Raw genomic sequence first — 26,290 nt, 5'->3', positions numbered from 1 at the left:
AATACATTTCCTGTAATTATTTATTAAAACTAATTGTTATAATTAGATGTGCCACCCTTGACATTTTGGTGCACCTCTTTTCCTTTCTGATTTTTGCATCTCTTTGATGTTAAAAGTGAAGGATTTGGTTGAAGTCTCAGTGGCTGGTCTTCATCTCCTGCACCAGAAATGCATGGGGGTTGAGAATCATTCGATTTGTGTAGAATTTCCAGTGCTTCACTGTCAGATATGTCAGAATCTTCATTGCTGATGCATTGCAATTTCGAGCAGTGCTTCGTCTTTACTCTGAAATTCTCATTTTCCTCTAGCGCTGAAATAATATAATGTAAACTTTGTTAGTTCCGAGAATATAAATAATAAATAAAAAATTGATTCGTTAAAACTAACAAAATCAACAAGTTTGTACATATATATATANAATTGGGGGGGTTATTGGGAAAAAAGGGCCAGGGGCAACGGTGGGAATCGAACCCACGACCGCGGCGTGAGAGTCTCTCATGCTAACCACTCGGCTACCGCGGTCCCCTACATATATATATTGAATGTGGGCCTAAACGGTAAATTCCCAATGGTTTCAACAAGTTTGTGAAGTAACAGAGTAAAAAAAAACTACAAATTTTTGTCACACCATGGATTATAATAACTGTTTCTTAAAACAACTAAAAAGTTTAGATGGAAACTAAAACGCAATAATGAACTGATAAAGAGGTTTAAAGTCTCTTGAGGTGTGATTTCAAACTTTACTTTTTTTTAAGTAATTATAAGCTCACTCCTGGAGGAGCTTTTAGATTTTCCTCTCCATCATTGCTTGGTTGGTGTTATACTTGAAACATCTAATTCCCGATTCAATTTCCTTCATTGAACAAGTAAATCATGAAAAATTGCTTGCTAAATTAGACTCTTCTGGATTTATGGATACAGCAATAATTCAGTTGTAAACCATTTCTTCATCATCAATAGGAAGCAAGTTGTGAAAATCAATAACTGCTCTAACGAAATTCCAGTCAAGACTACCCCAAGGTGGTCATTTGTCTCCTCTCCTCTTCAGCTTATACATGAATGACATTAAATCTTCTATTAAATATTGTAATTTTCTACTTTTGGGCATTCTAAAATTTTACAACACAATCAAACTCTAGACTGTCTCAGATTACATTCTAACTTAGTCTTGCCAAAACTTTGCAATTACAAAAATGGCCTTTTTGTTTTACTTCCCCCTAAAAGTGCTCTTTGAAATTAGAGATCATGGTGTTGTATTCAATAATAAATTAATTTAACTGGCTCATCTTTCTCCCATTGTAAAACTTCCTTCCTATATCTTGGTGATATTTGTCGATTTTCTAAGGAAATGGAAAATTTACTTAATTTAAAATATTGTACCCCATCCAACCCTTGGCTTTATTCACTTTCAAAACAATACATATATCAGTGTTATATAGAATAAAACTATGTACTGATCTATGTATTTGGATTTTTTATGTATTGTTTTGTTAGATATAATGTTTGTTTTGATGTGCCTGTTAAACATTACCAATCCAAGTTAAGAGGTACATCAAAACAGACATATATCTAATGTATTGTTTAGTGATCACTAGTGTGTGTGAATGAATGTATTTATCGGCATGAATGTATAGTGTGAGAGGGACTATGATGAAATATTGAGTACCCATCGACCTAAGTATTAATCAAATATTTTATATTATATATTAATGCCATACATATTTTACTTCTTTATAATAGTGAACACAATTTTTTGTACATCATAACTTATTGATAGGATAGGACCTGGTGCTTTAGATTTTTGGACATTAACTTTTAGGTTGCTTATGGAGCAGTATTCAAACAGTGAATCTGCAAATAAAACTATGATGTCTGTGAACAGAAGTCACAAGATCTCTCATTCATTAGGTACTAATTGATATAAGCCCAACTCCACAATATGTACATACATACACATATGAACACACATTGAACATATGACTTCTTGCCAGTCCACCTGCTTGCTCTTGCTGGCCTTCTTATTGTAATTTTGAATAAATAATGCAGAAAAGAATTCCAGCTTGGATTTTGGCATTCCGGTCTTATCCATCCAGCTGCGGTAGACCTCCATGGGCTGTCAACAGCTAGGTCAACTATCAGTACTGTATGCAATAAAATAACTCCGTTTCCTCCAAAAAAATTGGAACAAGGAACCCAAGAAAGTACAATTTTCATATCGGATGGCATTCCTATGCACTCTCTATATGGAGCCAAGGAATTGCACCCTCAATGGTGGTGGCTCATCGAGCATCCTTTCTCAACTTGATGGACACATATGCCGGCTTCAGCCTAAAACTCAAAAGGAAGTGTCTGTGTGTCAATCTCGCATGGCCTGTTGTTAATCGGATGATGATGACCCTTCTTCTAAGAGTCAGATCCTTCGAGGGCCACACATCGACAATGCTAAAACTGATTAAATACTGAATCATCAGGGTTATTTTTTTATAAATTGTTTTTGTGAATGTATAATTGTTTTATGCTAGCACAACTGTAAGTTCTGCATGTAATAAAATAACTCTGTTTCCTCAAAAAAATTGGAACAAGGAACCCAAGCAAGCAAATTCTCATATTGGATGGCTTCCTACGCGCTCTCTATATGGAGCCAAGGAATTACACCCTCAATGGTGGTGGCCTATCGAGTAATCTTTTTCTACTTGAGGGACACATACACGGGCTTCAGCCCAAAACTCAAAAGGAAGTGTCTGACTGTCACCCTCGCATGGCCTGTCGTTAATCGGATGATGACCCTTCTTCTACCAGTCATCTTCCGAGGGCCACACGTCGACAGTGCTAAAACTGATTTCATAGGAATCATCAGGGTTATTTTTCATTTTTTTATGATTGTACATTGTTTTATGTATCGATTTTGTTATTTTAAAATATTTATTAGCTTATACAGGGATATTTTGTCGAAATCCGGAAGGAATGGGAGGTGTTCAATTCGCCAATCTTCTCAGGGAGGGAAATTTGTCATGATCTCGCTGTAAAGTGTAAACATTGGTGGTGGGGGTGCTGGAGTCGCGTGTAATCAATGCAATAGCGAGCCCGATGTTCAAACCGAGTCGGACCAGGCCCAGGAGGACCGTCTTCACCTCCCAGCACGCGCTATAGCAACATGAATACGATATTTCAACTCGGACATTTTTCCCTTGTCGTTTTTCACAGTCCCGCTATTGATTAACTCGCCGTTGATCCGACGTTTATTTATTTACCAGGTAAGTGGTTGATGTTTTTCTTCACTTTTTATCAGACATCAAAAAGCCCGAAACACCTGCCCGAATTTGATTTTGTGTTTATCACGCACTCGTTGGGATTCGTGTTATTACGGCGGGACTTATGTTTTATCCAAGTTTCGGGGAATGCACATTTCATTTTACAGGGGAATGAACATATGGAAAGTGTTAAATGCCGTGTTGGAACGCGCCCTTCAAACTTTTTGACGGAATGAAGGTAATCGTGTTTTTCTTCGCCTTGACGCACAACTGTCAAAATTTTTACCTTCATTAATTTTGTATTGCTAATTTGCTGTCACGAAGGCAATTTACCTACACAAGTTAAATATTGTTTTTTACTTTTTTTTCAATTTAAACAATTTCTTCAGAAATTAACAATAAGAAAAAAATTAAAACAATATTTTTATATGAAAATATATACACGTATATATTTCATCCAAAATTTACAAACATTTCTTCAATACTGGAAAAGTGGAAAAATATTTCAAGGACAGTTCTTAAACAAATATTTCCTTTTTTTCCATTCCTTTTATAGCATTCCTCATGATCATTTACGTATGAAATACCTTGGTGTTTGATTACTGTCGCATTCTACTTTCTGTTGAATTGTTTATCTTTGATACGATGAACTCATCTCAACCGTAAGGACAATTGAACGCTTGCTCAGGTCAGTTACAAGGATGTTAGCTGTTTGGAAAAATTAGTGTTAGGTTTGTGATGTGTATATTTTTTCTGTAGTATCAAACAAATAGATAAAAGACAATTTGAAAATAATCTAAACCAGTTGTTAGTTATCTGAGGCAATTGATGTATAAAACGTTTTAATTTGCTTAAAGATAAGCTTTAAACATCGAACACTTTTAACATAATTTTTAGTTTAATCGAAACAAGTATACAGGAAAGCAATCACAAATTCACTCATTATAAGCTCAAGTTTTTAACTATTCTTTCAAGTTTTTTTTTCTGTAATCTCACACAAACACACTTAAAAAAAGCTCAATTGTTGTAAGCAAAACTTGAAAATGGGCTTAATCAGTAAACGGTTTTGATTTGTTTAAAGATACGCTTTAACATTGAAAAGTTTTAATTTTAGTTTTATCAAAACAAGTATACAAGCAAAGGTTAACTAGTTAAACTTATTTACAGTAGCTGCGCACAAATATAAAAATATTCACGACAAAAAACACACATATAAGAAATGCTCAATCGTTATAAGCTCAACTTGAAAGTTGGCTTAATCAGGAGAGTTTCAAAGTTGTTGGTCAACCAAGGAAATTAATGTTTCAATGGTTTTAATTTTAGTCTAACAAAAACAAGTGTTCAAGCAAAGCTTAAGCGTTGTAAGCTCATTTTTTTAACTTTTCTTTTACACTATTTTTTCTGAGACACTTCACCCAAATACTAAAATTCATGAAGCACAAACACATAAAAAAGTCTACTTGTTGTAAACACAACTTGAAAGTTGGCTTAATGAGGAGAGTTTCACTGTTTTTTGTTATCCAAACAATGTTTAAACGGTTTTATTTTTAATATAATAAAAACAAGTATACAAGCAAAGCGTAAGCATTGGATGGTCAACTTATTAATTTTTCTTTTTTGCTGTTTTTTCTGCAATCTAAAAAAAATTAATTAATTAATTTTAAAAAAATCACGAAGATAAACAAAACCAAACAAAGCAAACATTGTAAATACAACTTGAAAATTGGCTTAACCAGGAGAGTTTCAAAGTTGTTAGTTAACCAAGGAAATTAGTTTTAAACGGTTTAATTTTAATGTAATTTAAAAAAATATAAAGCTAAGCTAAGTTTAAAAATCATAAGCTGAACAATTGCAAGATATGAAAATAGTCTTAATCAGGATGGTTTCTATGTCGTTAGTTATCCACGGAAATTAATGTTTAAAAGGTTTTAATTTTAGTATAATAAAAACAAGTATGCAAGCCCAGCGTAAACGCTTCAAAGCTTCAAAAAAGACAACAAAAAAAAAAAGTTAAAATTTGCTTAATCAGGAGAGTTTCAATGTTGTCAGTTAACCAAGGAATTTAATGTTTAAATAGTTTTAATTGTAGTGAAATAAAAACAAGTGTTCAAGCAAAACTTAGAATTGTAAGCGCAACTTTTTAACTTTTCTTTTACACTATTTTTTCTGCAACACTTCACACAAATACAAAAAAAATCACAAAAAAGGCTCAATTGTTGTAAGCAAAACTTGAAAATCATCTTAATCAGGCAGGAGGGTTTCAAAGTTGTTAGTTAGCTGAGAAAATTTATGTACAAATGGTTTTAATTTGTTTGAAGATAAGCTTTAACTTTGAGCAGTTTAAATTTTAGTTTGATCACAAATATACAAGCAAAGCTTAACTATTGTAAATTAAATTTATTTTCTATATGATGAATATTTCTATGAATACAAATATATTATGACGAAAAATATACACATAAAAAAAAGCTCAATTGTTGTAAGCGCAACTTGAAAATTGGCTTAATGAGAGTTTCAAAGTTGTTAATTAACCAAGGAAATTAATGTTTAAACAGTTTTAATTTTAGTGTAATAAAAACAAGTGTTCAAGCAAAGCTTAAGTGTTGAAAGTCAATTTGTTAAATTTTCTTTTACACTATTTTTTCTGTGACACTTCACACAAATACATTAAAAAAAAGCCTAGTTGTGTGCACAACATGAAAATTGGCTTAATGAGGGGAGTTTCACTGTTTTTTGTTATCCAAACGATATGTAAATGGTTTTATTTTTAGTATAATAAAAACAAGTTTACAAGCAAAGCTTAAGCGTTGGAAGCTCAACTTTTTAATTTTTTTATGCTGTTTTTTCTGTAATCTCAAAATAAAAAAATAAATTAAAAATCCCCGAAGAAAAACACAACCAAACAAAGCAATCATTGTAAATACAACTTGAAAATTGGCTTAACTAGGAGTGTTTCAAAGTTGTTAGTTAACCAAGGAAATTAGTGTTGAAATGGTTTCAATTTTAATGTAATTTAAACAAATATAAAGCTACGTTTAAAAATTTTAAGCTCAACCATTGCAAAATATGAAAATAGTCTTAATCAGGAGTGTTTCAAAATTATTAGGTGTCAGAGAGGACTCGTGAGCCGACCAGGTCCCGGACCTTTTAGGGATGGGGTACGGGCCTACCCAGGCTTTTAACCCCTCGGGTCCTGGTCGCCCACCCTGCGTAATATATATATATAGGTGTCAGAGACACTTAATATACAATGTATTTTAATTTGTTTAAACATAAGCTTTACCATTGAGCAGTTTCAACTATGGTAAAACAAAAACAAGTATACAAGCAAAGCCAAGTGCTCAACTTTTAAACTTTTTTTGAAATTTATTTAATTTTAACACTTGTTATCCTATCACGTCATATTTGTGTATCAGTGTGCAAGGTTATTTGTTTCAAGTGTTGATCTTTTTGTTATGTAATGCAGTAAACTGTCTTGAAATGGTCAGTGAGGTTTTTGATATTTTATGTTGTGCCTGATTCAATTAAATTTTGCCAACAAATTAGTCCACACTGTTGTTCAAGTTTCAAATTAATTGATTTCAGTTTTAATTAGCAGTACACTTCATATCTTACACAGGGTCTAATAACATTGAAAAATCATGTGCAGTAAAATCATGTAATTTTCTCTGTATACTTATTAACATGATTTTTTTCTTAATATGGTTTGATTAGTAATAGTTTAAACAAATAGAATTTTTTTAAATTGTAAATATACCAACCGAACATTGCAATTTGCTTAGATTGACAAATAAACTAAACTCTTGTTATGCTAACAAAATAAAACATTTAAAATTTATCGTACAATTTATTTTTGTGGATGAATTTGTAATAATAAGTTTGATAGATGTTGGAATGTATTTATTTTGTTTTCTTTCAAAATTTTATACTATGGTAGGATTTCATTAATAATTAATCGTTTAATTTTTTCAGCTTAGTTAGCAATGAAACCTCGTGGTGATAATGGGTGTGCCATTCGGGGTGGAGGCGTTGCCAGTAAAAAAATGAGAAAGAGAAAAGAATTGGACGCTCTTGTCGGAGGTGTAAGTGCGAAAAGAGTCGGAGGATGTAAAAGGCCTGGAAGTGGCGGCGTGAGTCCCCAGGATCAGCTACTATCAGAATCCACAGGCGAAGAAGATTACTGGGGTACGAAAATGAACGGGAAAGAGAAAAGGAGATACGCAAATGGAGGAGTTAAAAGGGGAAGTGGAGCTTGCAGTGCCCTTTTAAGACTCTGCACTGTCCTTTTGATAATGGCATGCGTTGTAGCTACTGTTACAGTAATGTGGCTATTTATTGATATAAGAGAGCAGGCTACATATCTACGAAGTCAACTCGATCAAGGTAAATCATATATAAGTCCTGGCAAAACTATATTTTCAAACTAAAGTACCAAAAGTTGTTCTTAAGCCAATCAAATTCCTTTCTACTTCCTATTTATAATTTTTTTAAAGTTGCTTTTTTTCATTTTTCTTTGATTGTAAGGCTTAAATGAATAAATAATCTACTTAATCAACAATCTTTGGAGGGGGCATTGGTGGCCACAACGGTTTAGGCGTTGACTTGGCGCTCATCACTGTAAGGTAAAGGTCCCGGGTTGGAATCCAGCAGCCCTGCATTCAAACCCGAAATACTTACAAATGAGCTTTTTTCAAAAACACCAGCACCCCGAGGGTTGATACGAACTTTGCTGTTGCAAACCCTCATAAAAACAACCTTTGGAGTTGATGTAAAATATCCTGTAATTCAGAAAGCATGTTCGGTTTTTTTTTTAAATTTTTTTTTAAATTTTTTATTTTTTTTATTTTTTTTTATAACTATATGAAATCTATATTTGTTTTGCAGTGACTGCTGGGACTCAGGGTGTTCCTGAAGAAATTCAACAATGCCACTCTTTAACCCGCCAACTTCAGAATAACCAAACACAACTGTTTGCTAGTTTAGCAACAATTTCTCAAAAATTAGTGAACTTTACTAATATGGTATGTATAGGGATAAAACATGTCTTATTTATCACAAAAAAAAAAATCTAAAATATAAGATTTGTATAACTGTTAAAAATATTTTAATATTATAAAGTAACATACCTTTGCAAAGCTAGGGTTCTCCCCTTCTCCCTAAAGTATAACGTTTTATATTAAATATGATATATTTTTAAAATAATCAGTTGTTAAATAATAAATAAATAAAACTAATTAAAAAAATGAGGTGACCGTGGTAGCCAAGTAGTCAGTATTTAGACTCTCGACTCGTAGACCCCATTTGTGGGTTCTATTCTCACTGTCACCCCTCGCCTTTTTTTTCACACTCCCCAAAAAACTATATATGATCATACATCAATGTACATGGTTATCTTATCTGGCATTATTTAAGTCATAAGGTCATTAAATTTTTTTTTACATAGGAAAATTGTTAACACGTAAATCTTGTAAATAATTTTTTAAAATAACAATAAATATTTTTCACACTATAAACCGTTAAAAAATCATGGGCTCTGCCGGCATTCGAACCCAGAATCGCTTGGCAAATAGAAATCGAATATCCTAGCCACTCGTTCACCACAGTCTGAAAAATCAACTAATTCATGGCCTATAGGAGGGCTTAAAAACTTACCTGTTGGGTGTCAAGGATGAGGGGTCAAACCACTTTACAATAAAATTTTCATACTGTAATCTATTAAAAAACCATGGGCTCTGCTGGGATTCGAACCCAGACCTCTTGCATGGCCAGTAGGAGTCAGACACCTAGCAACTTTTTCATTGTGATTCCCTTAGAATTATTTATAAGATGTGAGTTTTTTTTTCAGATTAGTGCAGTTCAAGGAGGTTTATCTAACGTACAGAGTAAACTTCACGAATCACCTGAGTTAATTAATGTGCCCAAAGGGCTCCAAGCCTTATCTCAAAGTGTTGCCACATTTACAAGTTCAATGCAAGACGTCCAAGCAACTACATTACAGCTATCCGAACAGTATAAAACTTTATCAGCATCGATTGAAAAGCTTTCTTTCAACATCACAGACTTGCATGTAAGTCCGAATTAAAATGTTTAAAATTATGTTTCGGATTCATTTAAAGAAAATGACAAGGTCTATTTTTTCCAGATAACTGTTGGTGATCTGAAAGAGTTTGTCCACAAGAACGTGGGAAATGTGTCAACATCGCACGATGTTGTTAACGATAAAATAGTTTCTACAGTTTTAGACAAACTATATCCAAATATATCGTTGATACAGCAGTCTGTCTCGCAGAGGTTAAACTGGACAAAAGATGACCAGCATAAAGATCACGTAAATAAAATTAAATTTACTTTTACAAACGAGCGAAATGAAACTCATAATTGTTAAAATGTGAACTAACAATTTTATATCTTTTTAGAAAACAATAGAGACACTTCAAGAAAACTCAAATAATATGAGCAGCCACTTGATTTCTTTGCAAAATGAATTTGGACTGTACAAATTTAAATACGACCAACTTGTACAAAATCTTTCACAAATTAACTTGCAGGTAAGACTAACTGACAGTTTTATCAATCATCATAAATGTATTCAAAATTAATGTCTTAATTCATCGTGGATAGAATTAAATTGTTTTTTTTTTTTAATTTGAAGGCTTAAATTGGGTTATTTTATTGTGACTGATTAAAAATTTGTTATCACCTTTCTTACTTTGAGTAATAAAAACAGTAAAAACCAACTGATTCCTGTAACATTACAGGTGCCGTATTGCAGATAAGGTGTTTTATTTTAATGAAAAAGGTTTTTGTCCGTTATTCTTGTTTATATTTTTTAAGATGATATCACAATGTAATCTTTTAACCTATTTAACCATTTTCAGTTTTCTTTAAAATAATTCTTGAGCTATTTATACTGTAGAATTATTTTAAAAGAGATAAGATTATCATAAATACTTATATAATAGTTCAGGTTATTATACCTGTATCTTTTTTATATCTGATCTGTATTTAATTTTTTTTCCTCTTAGGTTTCAAGAAATTCTGACGATTTAAATAATATGAAATCAGAATTTAATAATATGACAAACACTCTATCATACTATGGAAAAGAGAAAGTTACTTTTAACAACATTTTAACAAATAATAACAACAATGTTTCTTGGAAATTAAATCATACAGAAATGACTGCTACAAACAAATCGAATCCAATACAAGGAGGAGGTAATTATTACTACTATCATATTAAACTACTAATATTAAAATCATGAAGGAATCTCAAACAAATAGCATAAAATTTAAGTACACAAAAGATTCATTGTAATAATAATATCAAAAACTTTACAAAAAAGTTAAAAATGTCACTCAATATTTAACTACTAAGTAACCAGAAAAGTTTGTGTGGGTATAGAGTTTAATAATTGTTACAATTAAAATTATTGTAGAAATATTTTATTCAGGGAAATGTAACTTTCTTCTAGCGACTTACTAGCCAAGTTATGCCCTTCTTATAGACATTTGGGTCCTGTGACTTAAAAAAACAAATTCAGCTTATTTTCCAGCTGTGGGCAATTAAAACTCCCAATTGCACATATGATTGTCCATTAAGAAAAGGTGAAAGTCAGATGCAGCCAGGTCTGGAGAGTATGATGAAGGACTTACCAACTGAGCTTTACTATCTCACCTCTTTTGTCAATCTGTATGATCTCGGGTTGAGGTGAAAAATTACACCTTTTCTATTCAAGAGAGCAGGTTGTTTCTGGGTGAGAGCAAGAGATACTAACAGTTGGCTTGAGTTGATTTCTGCGGTATTGGTGTAGTTCGTAGTGAATATTCAATGTGACAAGGTTATTTGATGATGATGTACAGGATCCATTTTTCGTCACATGTGTCAATCCTGTCAGAAATCGTCTCTACTTTGTGCCATGGAAGCAAGGCAGAAGCTTGTTACAATTGGTCAGTTTATTAGGAGCCAATTTGTTCTTCCATGACTTCCCAAGTCAATGCTAAGTTGAACACTGGTGAGCTCCTGACATGTTTGACTCGAATCAAGTTTGACAGCTTCCCTCAGTTCGTCGTTATTCAAGACAGGCCTACCAGATTGTAGTTTATCAGTCCCCTCATTCCCAGAAGCAAACTTTTTGAACCACTTTTGGTCAGTATGCTCACTTATTGTTTCAACACTGAACACAGTGTGCCTTAGTATGATAAAGAAAGCTTTATAATTTACAATGAACTGTTTGTTTTTCATTACAACTGACGTTTTATCCTCTTGGAATTACGTGACGATGAAAGCAACTATAAGATAATTTTTTCACGAGGTTATATGAACCCTCGGGATGCTGGTGCCCATTTGTATGTTGGGTCCAGAACCTGGGACTTTCACCTTTCAACGAGCGCTGTATCAACACCTAAACCATTGTGGCCGATTCCCACTGGATTAACTTTATTAAAACAATAACAAATGAAAAACTGTACCAACCTTTCTGGTTACCTGGTAAATATTTCTTTTTTGTTTTTGTTTATCTTTCTTCGATTTGTGTACAATTACAAACAAAAGCAAAAAAGAAGTATTCGACCATATTCCACTTCATCAAATACTTCAAAGATGATACTAAGTCTGGGTTTTTTTTGTTCCCCAAGCACTGCGGCCTTCTGGCTTATTGTACTTTACTAGTTTCTTAGTTCAGTCTGTTGACTCGATCCTTCTCTTAAGTAGTACTAAGTCATTCAAAAATGGATTGTATATTTAGTTTTTTATTATTATTGTTATTGTTTTTTATTATTATGTTTTTTATATAGATAAAACCCACTTGGATCAATGAGTTTCCCTGACTTCTTAACATCAGTTCCTTCTGTAGACACAAGTTCATAGGGAGGACCTTGAATGTGCTTCTGGCTGATTTCTAATTCCCACCTAGATCACACTGGGAAAGTATTCTTACTTACAATTATGAAACAAATATATAAACGTGTATTTAAGGATTAAAATGTTTTGCTTTATTCTTGTGTGTCAGCATGGGATATTTCAATAACATTTAAAAGGAGAAAGAGAAAAAGCGAGAAAGATTGTAGAAACGTTTTCCCCTCTTAAAATCATTCATTTTTATGTCGAGTACGTTAGTATAAGCAGTATCAATTTGAAAGCATAACTAGTACTTACGAGAAATTTTGGAGTTTTTTTTAAATGTTATTAATGTTCTTAACAAACACTTTGTAAATCCATTCACACATTTCCATAGTGAAACATGACTAGATTCCATTAATTTTTTTTTAAACTAATAGATTGTGAATAAGACAGATTCTATTACAAATCAATTAAAGTAGGTTAACAGTTGTAATTGTAACAGTGTATATCAAAATATTAAGTGTGTATTTGCATAATGCACAAGTCATCGAAGATTATTACTATGAGTATTAATACCCTCCTATAATTGTTACCAGTAGAATATAATTGTTTATTGTCTTCTACCATAATATTGTAAATAGTAGTTTAATTTGTCGATAATTTGTAAATTGAGTGGATAGATGTTGTTTCGTATTAAGAAATTATAATATTCTGTTGTCACCTTGTTCATTGTTATCTCAATAAATGATTCAATTTTATGATTTTAGTTATTCAGTTATATAATTTTTACCCCTTGAATTGAAAAATTGTAAAATACGTAAAATTGTATACAAATAAAATTTTGTTGAAGTTTAACCATGTTTTTATTTTCAGCCAGAAATGTTTTGTAATTAATTGTTTTAATAATTTTACATCTTTTGAAAATTTAAAAAAAAAAGCCATATTATACTAACAGCCCTTTATAATGCAACTCTTCGTACAATCACTTCCGTACACCCTGGAAATTTGTGTTATTGTGAGTAGCGGAGAGAAATCATGGCTACTGTCGAGAGATATTAAATTTAAATGAGACAAATTGTTTTTGTTATCCCAAATATATCATCAGCTATCGTGACTCAAGTGGTTAGAGCAGCAGCGTATTGAGCCGAAGGTCGTGGGTTCTAATCCAGCTCAAGACACTAACCTTTTCATTTCAACCAAAACCTTACATAAAAAGAATAAATAATTGAAAGAAGTAATTTGGTCAAATCGGACCACTAAACATAATGTATTATAAATAGTGTAAGTTGTATTGTGTTGTTAATCAATTTTGCCCGTTAGTATTTTAATTTAAAAGATTTGCTTCTATTTTGCTGAAGGTTTTCGGAGGCTTTTTTTACTTAGGGTAGGTGGAAAAGATTTTGAGAATTTTTCTGAAAGAAATCTACTCCCGGGTTTTGACGTCACACTTTTGTGGTTTCAGTTGTCGAAGCCGGAAAAAAAGAGAAAAAGTAGGAGAAGGTTTTATGCTCAGTTCGGCTAGTGTGAATTAGGGTCGGATTTGATCTCGGCCGAATTTTTCCCAACAGTCACTGACATTTGTCATTGATATGTCCGGTCGTGCTTCAAGATTTGTTGTAAAATTATTTTTCACCCTTCATGGCCTCAGTTAGATCCTGTTTCAAGCAAAACTAAATTTGAAATTCCAAAAAACAACTTTCTAGTCTGGCTAATCCAAAAATAAAAGAAAAAAAAGTTTTCTTGCGACTCAAAAACATTTTATTTCTCTAAAAAAAAACAATATGTCAAGTAGTCAGTCCGAAGAGTCCGTTTCGGAGAAAGAGGGGCATATACTGCGTCTCCCTGTCGAGGTATTATTATTTTTTAATAAAAAAAAGTTCTTTGCATCTCCTGCATAGAAAACGGCACAAAAATGTTTAAACGCTTTCTCTAACTGTCGCACTTGAAAATTTTGAACTCAAATTTGGCCAAAAGTGTTTCTTTTTCTTTGTTTTTTCTTCTAGTTTTCGACTATTGACCGTTTTTCGTCGCATGTGTGTCCTGCAGAGAGGAACGGGATGGCGGAGTAAAAAACATTTATACCGGTTGTCATTTGTTTATTTTGTTTTATAACAAAAGATAAGCGTTTTAAAAATCGCATTAAGGACGATTTCCAAAGTTGAACAAAAACTAAGTAAAAAAATCCTGTCCCTTCCAGCTGCTTACATACGAGCTGAAGTGTCTCCACAAAACAGTCGTCTGTTTACCTAGACACAGTTCTGCAGAGTAACTAAAAGGACTGATAAGGACAGGACGTCCTAATTCTGGTCAAACCATTGTCATCCTCCTGATCCTCTACTGTCAATACGTCGCCCTCAGAGGATCTATCTCATAGATAGATAGCCTGTGGTCCAGATTGTTGAGAAACGTTGCTCGACCTAGTTGAAGGGTACAATTCCTTGGGACCCTATAGAGTGTGCATAGGAATGCCACTCGAAAAGAGAATCATGTTTGAGCATGGCAGCAAGTATCTAGGTTTCCTGTTCCGATTCTTGGAGGACTTACTACATTTAATAATGATAGTTTTGTGTCCATAGCATGTGTTGAGAGTGAATGAGAATATTGAGTACCCCATTGACCCTAAATTAAGTTAGTTATGTAAAAGGTGTAAAGGGTGATGGATAAATAGCAAATACATCACTCTGAGTGAATGGTATGTAAATAGGAAAGAATGTATTTAAGAGAAATTGAGAGTGTGAATGGGTTTTGATCTAGGCACTGCTTGCGATGGATGCTGAATTGGCTTAGCTATTGACAGCATCTGGAGTCCAACCTCGCTGGCTGGTGGACAATACAAAAGTCTGACCCCAGACTGCTAACACCCTGGGTGAGTGATGCGCAAGGCCTGCTGGTACTTTATTGTAAATTACAAAAGCTGGAATTGTCGGTGAACTGCGAGGAGTGATACGCTCAACACTGTACATGTGTATATGGATGTGCAAATTTGTACTTAAATAAATCAGTAATAAGTAAATATATTTTATAAGGTCTTCCGTCGACCTCATTCTCTTGTTAGACAGATACCACGAGCTGGAGGGTCATGACAAAATGATGGTTGGGTAGGTACTCGGACATATAGGTATGCTGGATAACGAAAAGGGTGGATTAGGAGACTAAGGGGATACTTGGATTGGACAATGGCATTCATTTGTGCAGTTGGTTTAGTTATAGATTATTGATTATTGCTATTTTAATATTGTACTTGATTTTGGTTGTAAGTACATCATTTTATATTATGGTGAATAATAAAAAACTAAAGTATTTCAATAAAGCCGATTGGCTAAGTGGCTGTGCTTACCTTGAATGTATGAATATACTGACTACTTCAGCGAGTTTACTTTCATTGTGCTTTTGTTCAAGAAATACTAAAAACTGGAGCATCTCTGTTAAACGGTGGTTGTTTTCTGGGTACCCCTACATAGGTCTGCAGGGCTAATGATGGGGTGGCTAAGGCCAGGACATCCCAACCTCCCGACCTAACCACCACGATTCCCCAGATGCTGAAAATGCAATAAAAAACATAATTAAAAGATAATGGCAGCATCGGTGGAGGAACTTTCATGTCTCACTGTCAATACGTGGATCTCGGAGGATCTGACTCATAGAAGAATCAATCTCACCCAAATGTTTGTTCTGTTCGTTTGTTCACCCGATTCTGTTTTTTTTTTTTTTTTTTTTTTTTTTCATGTGTGTGTGTAAAGACATTTGCTTTTAAATTAATGTTTTCAGTTCAAATGTCTTAAACATCATAAAATGGAGGCCTCATTGACTGAGTAGTTATGGCATCCTACTAGTATTTGCCAGGCTAGTGTCCTAAGTACTTATCTTGGCACCATGGATTTTTAATTGTGAATAATATGGAGAATGTATTGTAAAGTGGTTTAACCTCTCGTCCATGACACCCAATGGGTAGTTGGACATTAAGCCATCCCTATGACAGGAATTATTTACTTTGGGAACCGCGATGTATGACTGGCTAGGCCATCCGACTCCTATTTGCCATTCCACCCTTTACTTTCATCATAAAATATTTTGAAGAAACACTAGGCAATTAGAAGAAAATTTTCAGTAAATCAACAGTTTAATTTTTAAATATGTTTCTGATTATTTTTATTATATCTATAGTTAGTTACTTATTAACATTGGTGATGGTTGGTCTGTGTTTAAGTGATTTCACATTAAACTGATCACATTGCTGGGTCTATATTTTTGCTATACGTCTGTTCAAATTTTACAGGAACATCGAGACGGTAAATTGATTTTTGTTCCAGATTATTGAAAACATCTTTTTACGCTTAGATGCAGATTTTTTGATGTGGAGTGTGAGATGTGTATGTAAACGATTTTGCTCGATATTAACGGATGAAGTTTTCTGGAAAATGCATTACATTAAAAGAAGAAAAGCGGTCACAAATAGAAATTATAAAAACCCCTACCCAATTCTGGAGAAGTACGGCTTGTATAACAAGAGTTGGAAATCCGGTAGGTAATATGTTATAAATTTGGATAATTAAGTATGTCGTTAAAATTAACACACCCAAGAATAAACTGTATGGTACCAAAAATTCATTTAAAAATTGCAGTTCCAATTTACTTTTGTAAAAAGTTAAACTCAATTCTTGCTTATAGGGTTAGATATACAATGGCGAGATCTTGCTGTACACTTCACAACAGATGTAAAAAAATGGGCGTTTACAAAACGTTTGTCCACGAGAAAATTGACTGTACCCCATGCAGCGTCTGTAGACGCTGTATGCATCCTCAAAGTAAGTAAAAAAAACTTTCTTATCAATATGAGAATTTATATTTGTAGCTGTCATGTATTTTTCTTTCCATCAGACAGAAATAGATCTATTGTTGGTATTTAGAAGATACCAAGTTACTTCCTTAAAACCCTATTAAACTTTAAATAATGTCATTCAACTTTCTGCTGATAAATCCAATCAGGAAATAAATTTGCAAATGCTTTTTGTCTAAATATAGAGTTAGGATAAATTTGCCTTGGTAATATTTCTACAGGGAGCAGAACATTGTATAAGCGGAGGAAGAGATCGTTTATTAGCTGTCTGGGATATAAAAACGTGTAAAAACGTTACCTGCTATGAAAAGGCTCATTCTGGTTGGATTTGGGATATTGATGCGTATGACAATGATCATTTTTTTTCATGTGGCTGGGATTCTAATGTCGTTCAGTGGAGTCTACGTTCGACAGATGTCCAACCAATAGAAATTTACAGGTATTTGTTATCGATTGAACCATAAGGACAGAAATTATTAATTTAGTGAATTTATTAGCTGTATTTAATTATGAGGAACAATGGCTTTTTTTTTTTTTTTTTTTTTTTTTTTTTTTTTTTTTTTTTTTTTTTTTTTTTTTTTTTTTAAAGTTAATGCTATTTTCTTTTGAATCAATTGCAATGAATCTTTACATACTCTATAAGTGCATAATAAATTACTACTTTAATCAGATCTAAGCCAGTGTTCCAAGAAAGTATCCTTGTCTCACTACTTTATATACTTTATACTTCTGACTTCCCTGGGACCGAGTGGTTAGGGTCTGATTTGTATTGTCACGGTCCTGGGTTCGAATCCTGGTTGAGCTCAGGGTTTTTTAATGGATTATGAAAGTAATCACATCACCTAATGATCATCCTCAATAGAAAACCCCTAGCTTTAATTTATTTCAAAAATATTCCAAACATTAGTTAAACCTAAAATAAAGAAATGTACAATATTTAGGTTGTAAAGAGTTTAATAGTTGTCACAATTAAAATTAGTTAAGAAAGAATTTATTTGTGGAAATATTATAACCTTTTCCCATTGAGTTACTAGACAAGTTTTGCTCTTTTTAAAGAAATTTGGGTCCCGGTACCTAGAAAATAAAATCAGCTCATTTTCTAGCTGTTGGCGATTATTGAACTTCCAATTGAGCATGCATTTGTCCATTAAGAACATGCTAAAGTGAGAAGGGGCCAGGAATGGAGAGTACAGAGGTAGTGATGAACTTCCCAACTAAGCTTTTCACCTCCTTTAGCATTCTTACTGTATGATCTCATGTTGAGGAGAAAAATTACACCTTTGCTGTTCATGAGAGCAGGTTGTGTCTAGGCTACAACAAAAGATAGTCATTGGTTTAAGTAGATTTCTGAGGTGATGGTCTGGCCATGATCCAATTTTCTTTCATTGCATATGACATTCCGGTCAAAAAAGTCATTATTTGAAAGTGCGTGAAAGCAATGAAAGGAGACTGTTTAGACGCTGAAGTTTCTTACCATCGGTCAATTTGTGAGGTACCTATTTGATCAGCTTCCACCTCTTCCCAAGTCGATGTAAGCTATATTGAACACTTGGCGAGCTCCTGTCATGTGCGACTCGAGTCAGTTCGATAGCTTCCCTTGATTCGTTGTCATTCAAGACAGGTGTACTAAACCGTGGTTCATTTTCAATCCCTTCATTCCCAGAAGCAAACTTTTTGAACCATTTTTTGGGCAGTGTGCTCACTTACTGTTTCAACACCGAACACAGTTCAGATTGTACAATACCCTAGTACCATGCGATGAAACCATGTGAAAAAATCTTTTATAATTTACAGTGAACTATTCACATACATTTTTGCTTTATGTCCTGATGCAGTATCCTCTTGGTATTATGTGATATAAAACTGCTAATCCTCTTATATAAATATAAAATTTGATTCACAGGATTAAAACAATAAAAAATGAAAAATGTGCAAATGTTTCTGGTTACTCTTTTTATATATATATTTTATTATTGGTTGCAGATAATAAACTGTATGTTTTAGATGTGAAAATCCTGCAATGACTATTGCCTGTAAACAAGGGCTGGTGGCAGCTGGTTTACTCGATGTACCACGTATATTACTGATAGATCCACGGATTCAGGTGATTGATTTTAAATCGAAGGTTCAAGCGCATAGAGGTGCTATCACTGATATATGCATTTATGAAAACACCTTACTTAGTGTAAGTGAAGATAAAACTATGGCTATTTATGACCTACGCATGAAAAAAACAATTAGGGAAAACATAATGGTAAGAGATTGTATGTTGACAAAATAAATATTAAAAACAGATTGTTTTAATACTATTATTATTGTTTTTAGATAGCTGTAGATGAATCATTTCCAAGATCTATCGGTGTAAAACATAATTTAGTTTATGTTGGGGATACACGAGGAAATATTCATGTATTTGATTCGAATGACAATTTTAACCGAGTTCAGGTTTGCTCTTTGTGGTAATACACAAATTAACAGAACCAAACATTCAGTTGATTTCTAGGTAGTTCAGCTTGGATTGGATTGTAAACAGATAACTGCAGTTGTGCCGAGATTAGGATCGTTAATTGTTGGTTCAACAGACAAGACTGTTAGACTTCTTGTTCCTTCAAAACCACATTTTACATACAGAGAGTATAGATTCGGTGGTGAAGTCACATCGGTGAGTTGTTATGGAATGACTGTTAAAATGAAGTATGTAAAACAGCCAGGTTACGAGGGCATATCAAATATAAATGGGACTCATTAAAAAAAAATTCTAACTTAATTTAATTAAGCTTACAAATACATATTACATATTATGTAGCCCTAGAAAAACAATTTTCCCATTGGATTAGGAGTTTTTTTTATTACATCATCATGAAAACTTGAGATGTTCTCATAGTCATTGGTGCGCAAATGCTCCCAACACTTCATCGAAATGCTGGCCTCCAAGTGCTTCTGTGAGGAATCCAAAAAAGTGAGTCACAAGCTGAAAAGTCTGGACTATAAGATGGATGTTCTATTGTTTCCCATTCTTTTGTATCCAATTATCCAATTACTGCCTCGTGACGATAGCCGTATCGATGCCTTGCCATGCTGAAAAATTACACTTCTGGTCGATTGTTTCTTCCTCTTTTTCTTTCGAAACGAATTTTGCAGCATCCAATAATTCACAACAATATTGCACAATTAATTGTGTGTTGATTATGAAGAAAGTCAATATGAAATGCTGCAATCATGTTTGGGCGGTGATTGTGCCTCTTGTTCTCAACATTTTCACGCCCCCCAGTAAATTTTTTGGGTTAAGCAAAGACACGGGTTCTTGACAGGGTCTTATCCCCATACCATGCCTTTAATCGGCCCAAAATTTCGGTTGAATTCACTCTCTCCTTGGTCAAAAACTTGATAATAATCTATTGCTCCACAGAGACACGCCTTCTTTCTCACTCATGGTTTCTATTGATATTAAATGAACCTGGGAGAGTTGTTGTCATTTACACCCTTGTAGGATGTAGCACATTAAAAAAATGGATACCTGGAACTGGAGGAGTTCCCCGTGAGCACTGCAACTCTACAGCCTATTGTACTCCTTCCTGGTTTGTATTGTGGGAGCTTGCAACTAGTGTAAATTGAGCCCCCGGTGTGCCATTTTTCTTCCATCGAAGAAGTTCATGAAGATGATGGGTAGGAAATAAATTGTTTTTCTCACAATAGGCTTTTCCTATTGTGGAAAAGACAATTTATTTCCTACCCCATCATCTTATTGTAGAGTTTCACAAAACAGGATTGGCACCAACAAAAATTAAAAGAAATTCAAGCTCTCAGATGTTCATCGTCAGACGTCTTCATCCAATGAATTGATATACTCACTCCACCTTAAATATTTCCTATAAAGTCTAGCTTCCACTATCGACAATTATTTTAGCAGTTATAAGTTATCTCATCCATTCTTATGTTCATACACGTCAGATGGTTGATGGAGTACTAGATATTTCTCCATAACCCTAATCACAAAGTGAATTTTCCTTGCATGCCTGCTTTTTAGTGAACGTAACCATTCGTGTGTTAAACATGTATGGCATAATCCGAGCTGGGTGAGAACTAATTCACTTTTTTCTGACTCGCCATTAACCAATCATGTCTTTGATTGAGCTTCTCCATTGTTCCAGCTTAACAAAACACACCTTAATTAACATATTCAGTGCGACCTGGTATTTCAGTTTCCCCTGGATGGTAAAAAATTTTTATTCCTAGAAATGTAATGCATCATGACCTACATCCGGCAGGTTGGACTAGTCTGACCTAGCAGGTCACCGGCACTGAATGTGTTTATCATTAGCATTACAATTATGATAATTATTTTGTCAAGGGGTCATTTCAAAATTATAAACATTTTGAAATGTTATTCTTCTCGTTTTAATTGTTTTTTTGTCGTTTTTAGATGGACTGCAAGCAAAATGTGATAGCCGTTGGGGCGACTGACCATTCAGTGACATTACTCAAAGGAGTTCCAGAGACCTGTTATTTGGCTGATAATATCGAGTTATAACTTTTTAATTGTTAATGAAACGCTATCATATTTTATTTTTTTAAATTGAATAACTAATAAATTTTTATAACAAATCATTTATAAATAAAACCTTGTTTTCTGAATGACCTTACTAATTGCTTGTCTATTCCTTTTTCTATCTTTGAAACCTAATTGACATCTTTTAGTATTGATTGTTTTTTATTTTAATTTTATTTTTTTATTATTATTATATACACCTTGTTGTTATGTAAAAAGTCAATAAAAATGAGTATATAATAGAATGTGAGGTTTCTCTGTGTTGTCTGTGGGATGGATGAACCTAATTTGGTCATTGCGGATCATTTTGGTCTACCTGTGCTTATGTTGGTCTCTACGATGATTTTCCACAGTTCATGTTAAGCCTTACAGACTTGATAAAACGCTGAACATTGTCAGACAGACCAAAACAACCAAGTTTTTTTTTGCCAACAAGAGGGAACCCTTTGTACCTGCTGGGGGGGGGGATAATGAGCATCACATTCTTTCATCTTTATGAACGCAAGACAAGACCCAATCATGATTCAGACGTGCGATTTTACATGTTCTAACATCTTCCCCATCCTGCTGAGGAGCAATGTCCTGTCAGGAATTGGGTGATAAAGTAGTCCACTTCTCCAGGTCCTGAACCAGCCGAGCTATCCAAAAATTTGAAATTATTTTTTGTTTTCTTATCTGACTGACACATATTTAATTCACACTGTTTTTTCTATCAATTTTTTTTAAAATACAACTTGAAACTTAAAATTTTGCACCTAGACACTTGAATATGAACTTATTTCATTTGGTCAAAATTCAACTTATCCAGTTTTGCCTCAAGGGTGCACATAGATTTGTGAGATTCCTCGTCTTTAGGTTGATGAACCTGTACTTTTGCCAATCCTCATCCTAGCCTGCCTATCTTAACTGGAAAAGTGCGACAAATACACAAACCCTCAGCAACAATTAATGACATAAATTATTTACGTTAATTATGAAATATTGTTATTAGATGAGACTTTTTTAAATTTTATTCGCCTGGATTGTACACAACAAGGAAGGTGGGTTTAGAGGTGAACAGATTTAGTCGAATTTTAGATTTTTCAACAAATTTTATTCCTCATGTTTTTAGTTAGAAAAAAACTTATACAATACACTGATGACTTTTAAAGATGATGTTTTTAAAATGTTAATTAAAAACCAGAATTAAAACTAGTCAGAACTTTTAAATTGACAAAAGTATTCATTCAAATTACTTCTTTTCTTGAGATATACAAACGTATAAATAGGAAGCATTGCTGTTTATAAAAAATATTTAAAAAATGTGACATGTATAGTCAGAATTATTATAACACTTAAACTTAAAAATTATTTAAGCTTTTGTACTCTAAATTTTCTTAATGAAAAAAATTACAATAAAATTTGAGCAAGATTATAAAGTGAACACTACTTATATATATAAAAAAACTTATAATTTCCAAACTATTCAACTACAATGTTCTTGTAATAGTACTGAGAAAAAGGAAAATATTAACCATTTTTTTCTAATTATGCTTTGCTTTTTTCATATCCTATTTCTTATCAATGTCGCTGAAGACGTCTTCAAACTCAAGTGTACGTTGTTCCTTGACAAAACTGCCCAGATCGCCCCTGAGGGATCTCAAGTTTGGATCGTTGAAGGTCGAAGTCACGACGTGCCGCGCGAATAAGTTTCTGGCAGCTAAACTTTCGTCTCTAGCTTCATTTTTCTCTTCAGTCTCTGACTCTATTTCCATTTCGTCGACTAACATTTTTGAAGAATGTGCTGGAGGGATCTGGACAGTATTCTCGGCGGATGTTTCTGCGGCCTGGGTAGCGTGATGGAGTCCTTTGGGAACCAGCGGGCCCCAGATGCTCTGCCTGTGGGCCGATCTCTTTTTCTTCTTGGTGAGAACTAACTGAGAGAATATTTCAGTCAAGGTGTCCATACTGCCTTGGGAAACGGGTGTGGATCTCGTCTCGGTCGACGTGCTACTTAAATTAAAGTCGTAGACCATTTTACCGTGCATTTCGACGAGGTGGTTCGAAAGATTGACAATCATTACGTTCGGTTCGTTCTGCGGTAGAGTGATACAGACCGGGCATAAAACTGGTGTAGAAACGTCTCTGTGACACTCCAGGGCGTGCTTAACAAGGCTTTTCTCTGCGAAACCCATCTGCCCACATATGGAACAAGTGAAAGAACGTTGGCACGGCGAATATTCACCTCCGTAAAACAGCTCGTAATCCGACTGGGTCAATATGCATTGAAATGGGTGTTTCCTAGAATGAGTTCCTAAGCCCAAGTCGAAGCAGTTCATACAGAGGTCGTAATCTTTACATTTCAAGCACTTGAACCGTTTCCCTCTGAAATTGTACGCGCAACAAAGATCGCAAGATACTCCTTCGTGACGAAACATATTTTCAATAGAAATCACTTCTACTTCAATTAAAACTAAAAATAAAGTTACAACCGTTTCAAGAGAGAAGAGCGAAATAAGATGGCCGACGTAACTGTCGTTTTTCAGCCTAAGAGCCTTGCAGAATGCCTTCTTAATTGTTTTTTAACATTTGCCAGTTGACTCGAGATACTAAATATAAAATACACATATAATTAATTTTATATTAAAATATTGTATTTACATATTTAAGGCGTAAGTTGTTTAAAACATTAGGTAGAGTCTGTCCCCGTGATACCAAATTTAACTTTTTTTATTGAAAATCTGGACTATGAAAAGATCGGAAGCTTGGTATGACGTCTATTGGTGTTTTTGTTTCTGATGACCACAAAATCTTATCCGTAGTATTTGTCTACTAGCGACGCCTGTACATGGGAAATTTGTTTGACGAGACTCTACCTAATGTTTTAAACAATTTATTATTACCTTAAATATGTAAATACAATATTTTAATACAAAATTAATTATATGTGTATTTTATATTTAGTATCTCGAGTCAACTGGCAAATGTTAAAAAACAATTAAGAAGGCATTCTGCAAGGCTCTTAGGCTGAAAAACGACAGTTACGTCGGCCATCTTATTTCGCTCTTCTCTCTTGAAACGGTTGTAACTTTATTTTTAGTTTTAATTGAGGTAGAAGTGATTTCTATTGAAAATATGTTTCGTCACGAAGGAGTATCTTGCGATCTTTGTTGCGCGTACAATTTCAGAGGGAAACGGTTCAAGTGCTTGAAATGTAAAGATTACGACCTCTGTATGAACTGCTTCGACTTGGGCTTAGGAACTCATTCTAGGAAACACCCATTTCAATGCATATTGACCCAGTCGGATTACGAGCTGTTTTACGGAGGTGAATCTTCGCCGTGCCAACGTTCTTTCACTTGTTCCATATGTGGGCAGATGGGTTTCGCAGAGAAAAGCCTTGTTAAGCACGCCCTGGAGTGTCACAGAGACGTTTCTACACCAGTTTTATGCCCGGTCTGTATCACTCTACCGCAGAACGAACCGAACGTAATGATTGTTAATTTTTCGAACCACCTCGTCGAAATGCACGGTAAAATGGTCTACGACTTTAATTTAAGTAGCACGTCGACCGAGACGAGATCCACACCCGTTTCCCAAGGCAGTATGGACACCTTGACTGAAATATTCTCTCAGTTAGTTCTCACCAAGAAGAAAAAGAGATCGGCCCACAGGCAGAGCATCTGGGGCCCGCTGGTTCCCAAAGGACTCCATCACGCTACCCAGGCCGCAGAAACATCCGCCGAGAATACTGTCCAGATCCCTCCAGCACATTCTTCAAAAATGTTAGTCGACGAAATGGAAATAGAGTCAGAGACTGAAGAGAAAAATGAAGCTAGAGACGAAAGTTTAGCTGCCAGAAACTTATTCGCGCGGCACGTCGTGACTTCGACCTTCAACGATCCAAACTTGAGATCCCTCAGGGGCGATCTGGGCAGTTTTGTCAAGGAACAACGTACACTTGAGTTTGAAGACGTCTTCAGCGACATTGATAAGAAATAGGATATGAAAAAAGCAAAGCATAATTAGAAAAAAATGGTTAATATTTTCCTTTTTCTCAGTACTATTACAAGAACATTGTAGTTGAATAGTTTGGAAATTATAAGTTTTTTTATATATATAAGTAGTGTTCACTTTATAATCTTGCTCAAATTTTATTGTAATTTTTTTCATTAAGAAAATTTAGAGTACAAAAGCTTAAATAATTTTTAAGTTTAAGTGTTATAATAATTCTGACTATACATGTCACATTTTTTAAATATTTTTTATAAACAGCAATGCTTCCTATTTATACGTTTGTATATCTCAAGAAAAGAAGTAATTTGAATGAATACTTTTGTCAATTTAAAAGTTCTGACTAGTTTTAATTCTGGTTTTTAATTAACATTTAAAAAAAATCATCTTTAAAAGTCATCAGTGTATTGTATAAGTTTTTTTCTAACTAAAAACATGAGGAATAAAATTTGTTGAAAAATCTAAAATTCGACTAAATCTGTTCACCTCTAAACCCACCTTCCTTGTTGTGTACAATCCAGGCAAATAAAATTAGAAAAAGTCTAATCTAATAACAATATTTCATAATTAACGTAAATAATTTATGTAATTAACTGTTGCTGAGGATTTGTGTATTGGTCGCACGTTTCTAGTTAAGATAGGTAGGCTAAGTTGTGGAACGGATTTACAATGATGATAAATGTGATCTTTTTTAGGTATATTTTATTAAACATTCTTTTAAGCTATTTTCTTACTTACATATTGTTTAATACTTAAGCAATTTTTCCTTTGTTTTCTTATTTTCGCTTATATATTATTATATCGTCTGTTTTTATATT

The 26,290-nt window shown here is 33.8% G+C and overlaps 4 protein-coding genes and 1 long non-coding RNA gene across 7 annotated transcripts; 3 read left to right on the top strand and 2 right to left on the bottom strand.

Moving 5' to 3' along the window:
• Positions 1 to 22: 22 nt before the first annotated feature.
• Positions 23 to 16,396, bottom strand: LOC112126644. Its single transcript, XR_002910109.1, has 3 exons — positions 15,431 to 16,396; positions 8,378 to 8,407; positions 23 to 310 (listed from the first exon to the last, which is right to left on the bottom strand). It is a non-coding gene; the product is annotated as an uncharacterized LOC112126644 (long non-coding RNA).
• On the top strand, positions 3,010 to 12,863 carry LOC106670685 (EF-hand calcium-binding domain-containing protein 14). 2 transcript variants are annotated; one of them, XM_014401208.2, is made up of 8 exons: positions 3,010 to 3,254; positions 7,224 to 7,634; positions 8,136 to 8,272; positions 9,097 to 9,318; positions 9,394 to 9,579; positions 9,668 to 9,799; positions 10,277 to 10,469; positions 12,048 to 12,863. In XM_014401208.2, exons 2-8 carry the CDS (start codon positions 7,235 to 7,237, stop codon positions 12,068 to 12,070), a joined length of 1,293 nt encoding a protein of 430 aa, XP_014256694.1. In that variant the 5' UTR covers positions 3,010 to 3,254; positions 7,224 to 7,234; the 3' UTR covers positions 12,071 to 12,863. The 2 variants fall into 2 exon arrangements, with proteins under 2 accessions (XP_014256694.1, XP_014256695.1); XM_014401209.2 differs by lacking the exon at positions 3,010 to 3,254 and adding an exon at positions 6,751 to 6,909.
• LOC106670686 (F-box/WD repeat-containing protein 9-like) lies at positions 13,597 to 21,530 on the top strand. Of its 2 annotated transcripts, none has more exons than XM_014401211.2 (8): positions 13,597 to 13,943; positions 16,404 to 16,614; positions 16,762 to 16,898; positions 17,152 to 17,369; positions 18,935 to 19,184; positions 19,256 to 19,375; positions 19,434 to 19,592; positions 21,354 to 21,530. In XM_014401211.2, the coding sequence occupies exons 1-8, from the start codon at positions 13,875 to 13,877 to the stop codon at positions 21,459 to 21,461; spliced, it is 1,272 nt and encodes a 423-aa protein (XP_014256697.1). In that variant the 5' UTR covers positions 13,597 to 13,874; the 3' UTR covers positions 21,462 to 21,530. The 2 variants fall into 2 exon arrangements, with proteins under 2 accessions (XP_014256697.1, XP_024081842.1); XM_024226074.1 differs by lacking the exon at positions 13,597 to 13,943 and adding an exon at positions 14,731 to 14,959 and having other exon boundaries at positions 21,354 to 21,529.
• A 1,499-nt stretch (positions 21,531 to 23,029) lies between these two features.
• LOC106670681 (E3 ubiquitin-protein ligase KCMF1-like) lies at positions 23,030 to 23,896 on the bottom strand. Its single transcript, XM_014401203.2, has one exon. It carries the CDS (start codon positions 23,894 to 23,896, stop codon positions 23,030 to 23,032), a length of 867 nt encoding a protein of 288 aa, XP_014256689.2.
• Positions 23,897 to 24,473: 577 nt separating this feature from the next.
• LOC106670687 (E3 ubiquitin-protein ligase KCMF1-like) lies at positions 24,474 to 26,196 on the top strand. The gene has a single exon (XM_014401212.2). It carries the CDS (start codon positions 24,594 to 24,596, stop codon positions 25,458 to 25,460), a length of 867 nt encoding a protein of 288 aa, XP_014256698.1. The 5' UTR covers positions 24,474 to 24,593; the 3' UTR covers positions 25,461 to 26,196.
• The last annotated feature ends 94 nt before the right edge of the window (positions 26,197 to 26,290 follow it).

This window comes from Cimex lectularius, unplaced genomic scaffold, assembly GCF_000648675.2.
Source record: "Cimex lectularius strain Harlan isolate CLEC.00 unplaced genomic scaffold, Clec_2.1 scaffold107, whole genome shotgun sequence".
Lineage (NCBI taxonomy): Eukaryota > Metazoa > Arthropoda > Insecta > Hemiptera > Cimicidae > Cimex > Cimex lectularius.
Note: the sequence above shows the minus strand (reverse complement) of the source record. Positions and strands in the feature narration are given on the sequence as shown.

Excerpts from the sequence above, each read along its gene's own strand:
- LOC106670685 (XM_014401208.2), top strand. The coding sequence starts at position 7,235 with ATGAAACCTCGTGGTGATAATGGGTGTGCCATTCGGGGTGGAGGCGTT. Across the intron at positions 7,635-8,135 it reads ACGAAGTCAACTCGATCAAG|TGACTGCTGGGACTCAGGGT; the intron begins GTAAATCATATA and ends TTTGTTTTGCAG. Across the intron at positions 9,319-9,393 it reads TCAACATCACAGACTTGCAT|ATAACTGTTGGTGATCTGAA; the intron begins GTAAGTCCGAAT and ends TATTTTTTCCAG.
- LOC106670686 (XM_014401211.2), top strand. The coding sequence starts at position 13,875 with ATGTCAAGTAGTCAGTCCGAAGAGTCCGTTTCGGAGAAAGAGGGGCAT. Across the intron at positions 17,370-18,934 it reads CAACCAATAGAAATTTACAG|ATGTGAAAATCCTGCAATGA; the intron begins GTATTTGTTATC and ends TGTATGTTTTAG. Across the intron at positions 19,593-21,353 it reads TCGGTGGTGAAGTCACATCG|ATGGACTGCAAGCAAAATGT; the intron begins GTGAGTTGTTAT and ends TGTCGTTTTTAG.
- LOC106670681 (XM_014401203.2), bottom strand. The coding sequence starts at position 23,896 with ATGTTTCGTCACGAAGGAGTATCTTGCGATCTTTGTTGCGCGTACAAT.
- LOC106670687 (XM_014401212.2), top strand. The coding sequence starts at position 24,594 with ATGTTTCGTCACGAAGGAGTATCTTGCGATCTTTGTTGCGCGTACAAT.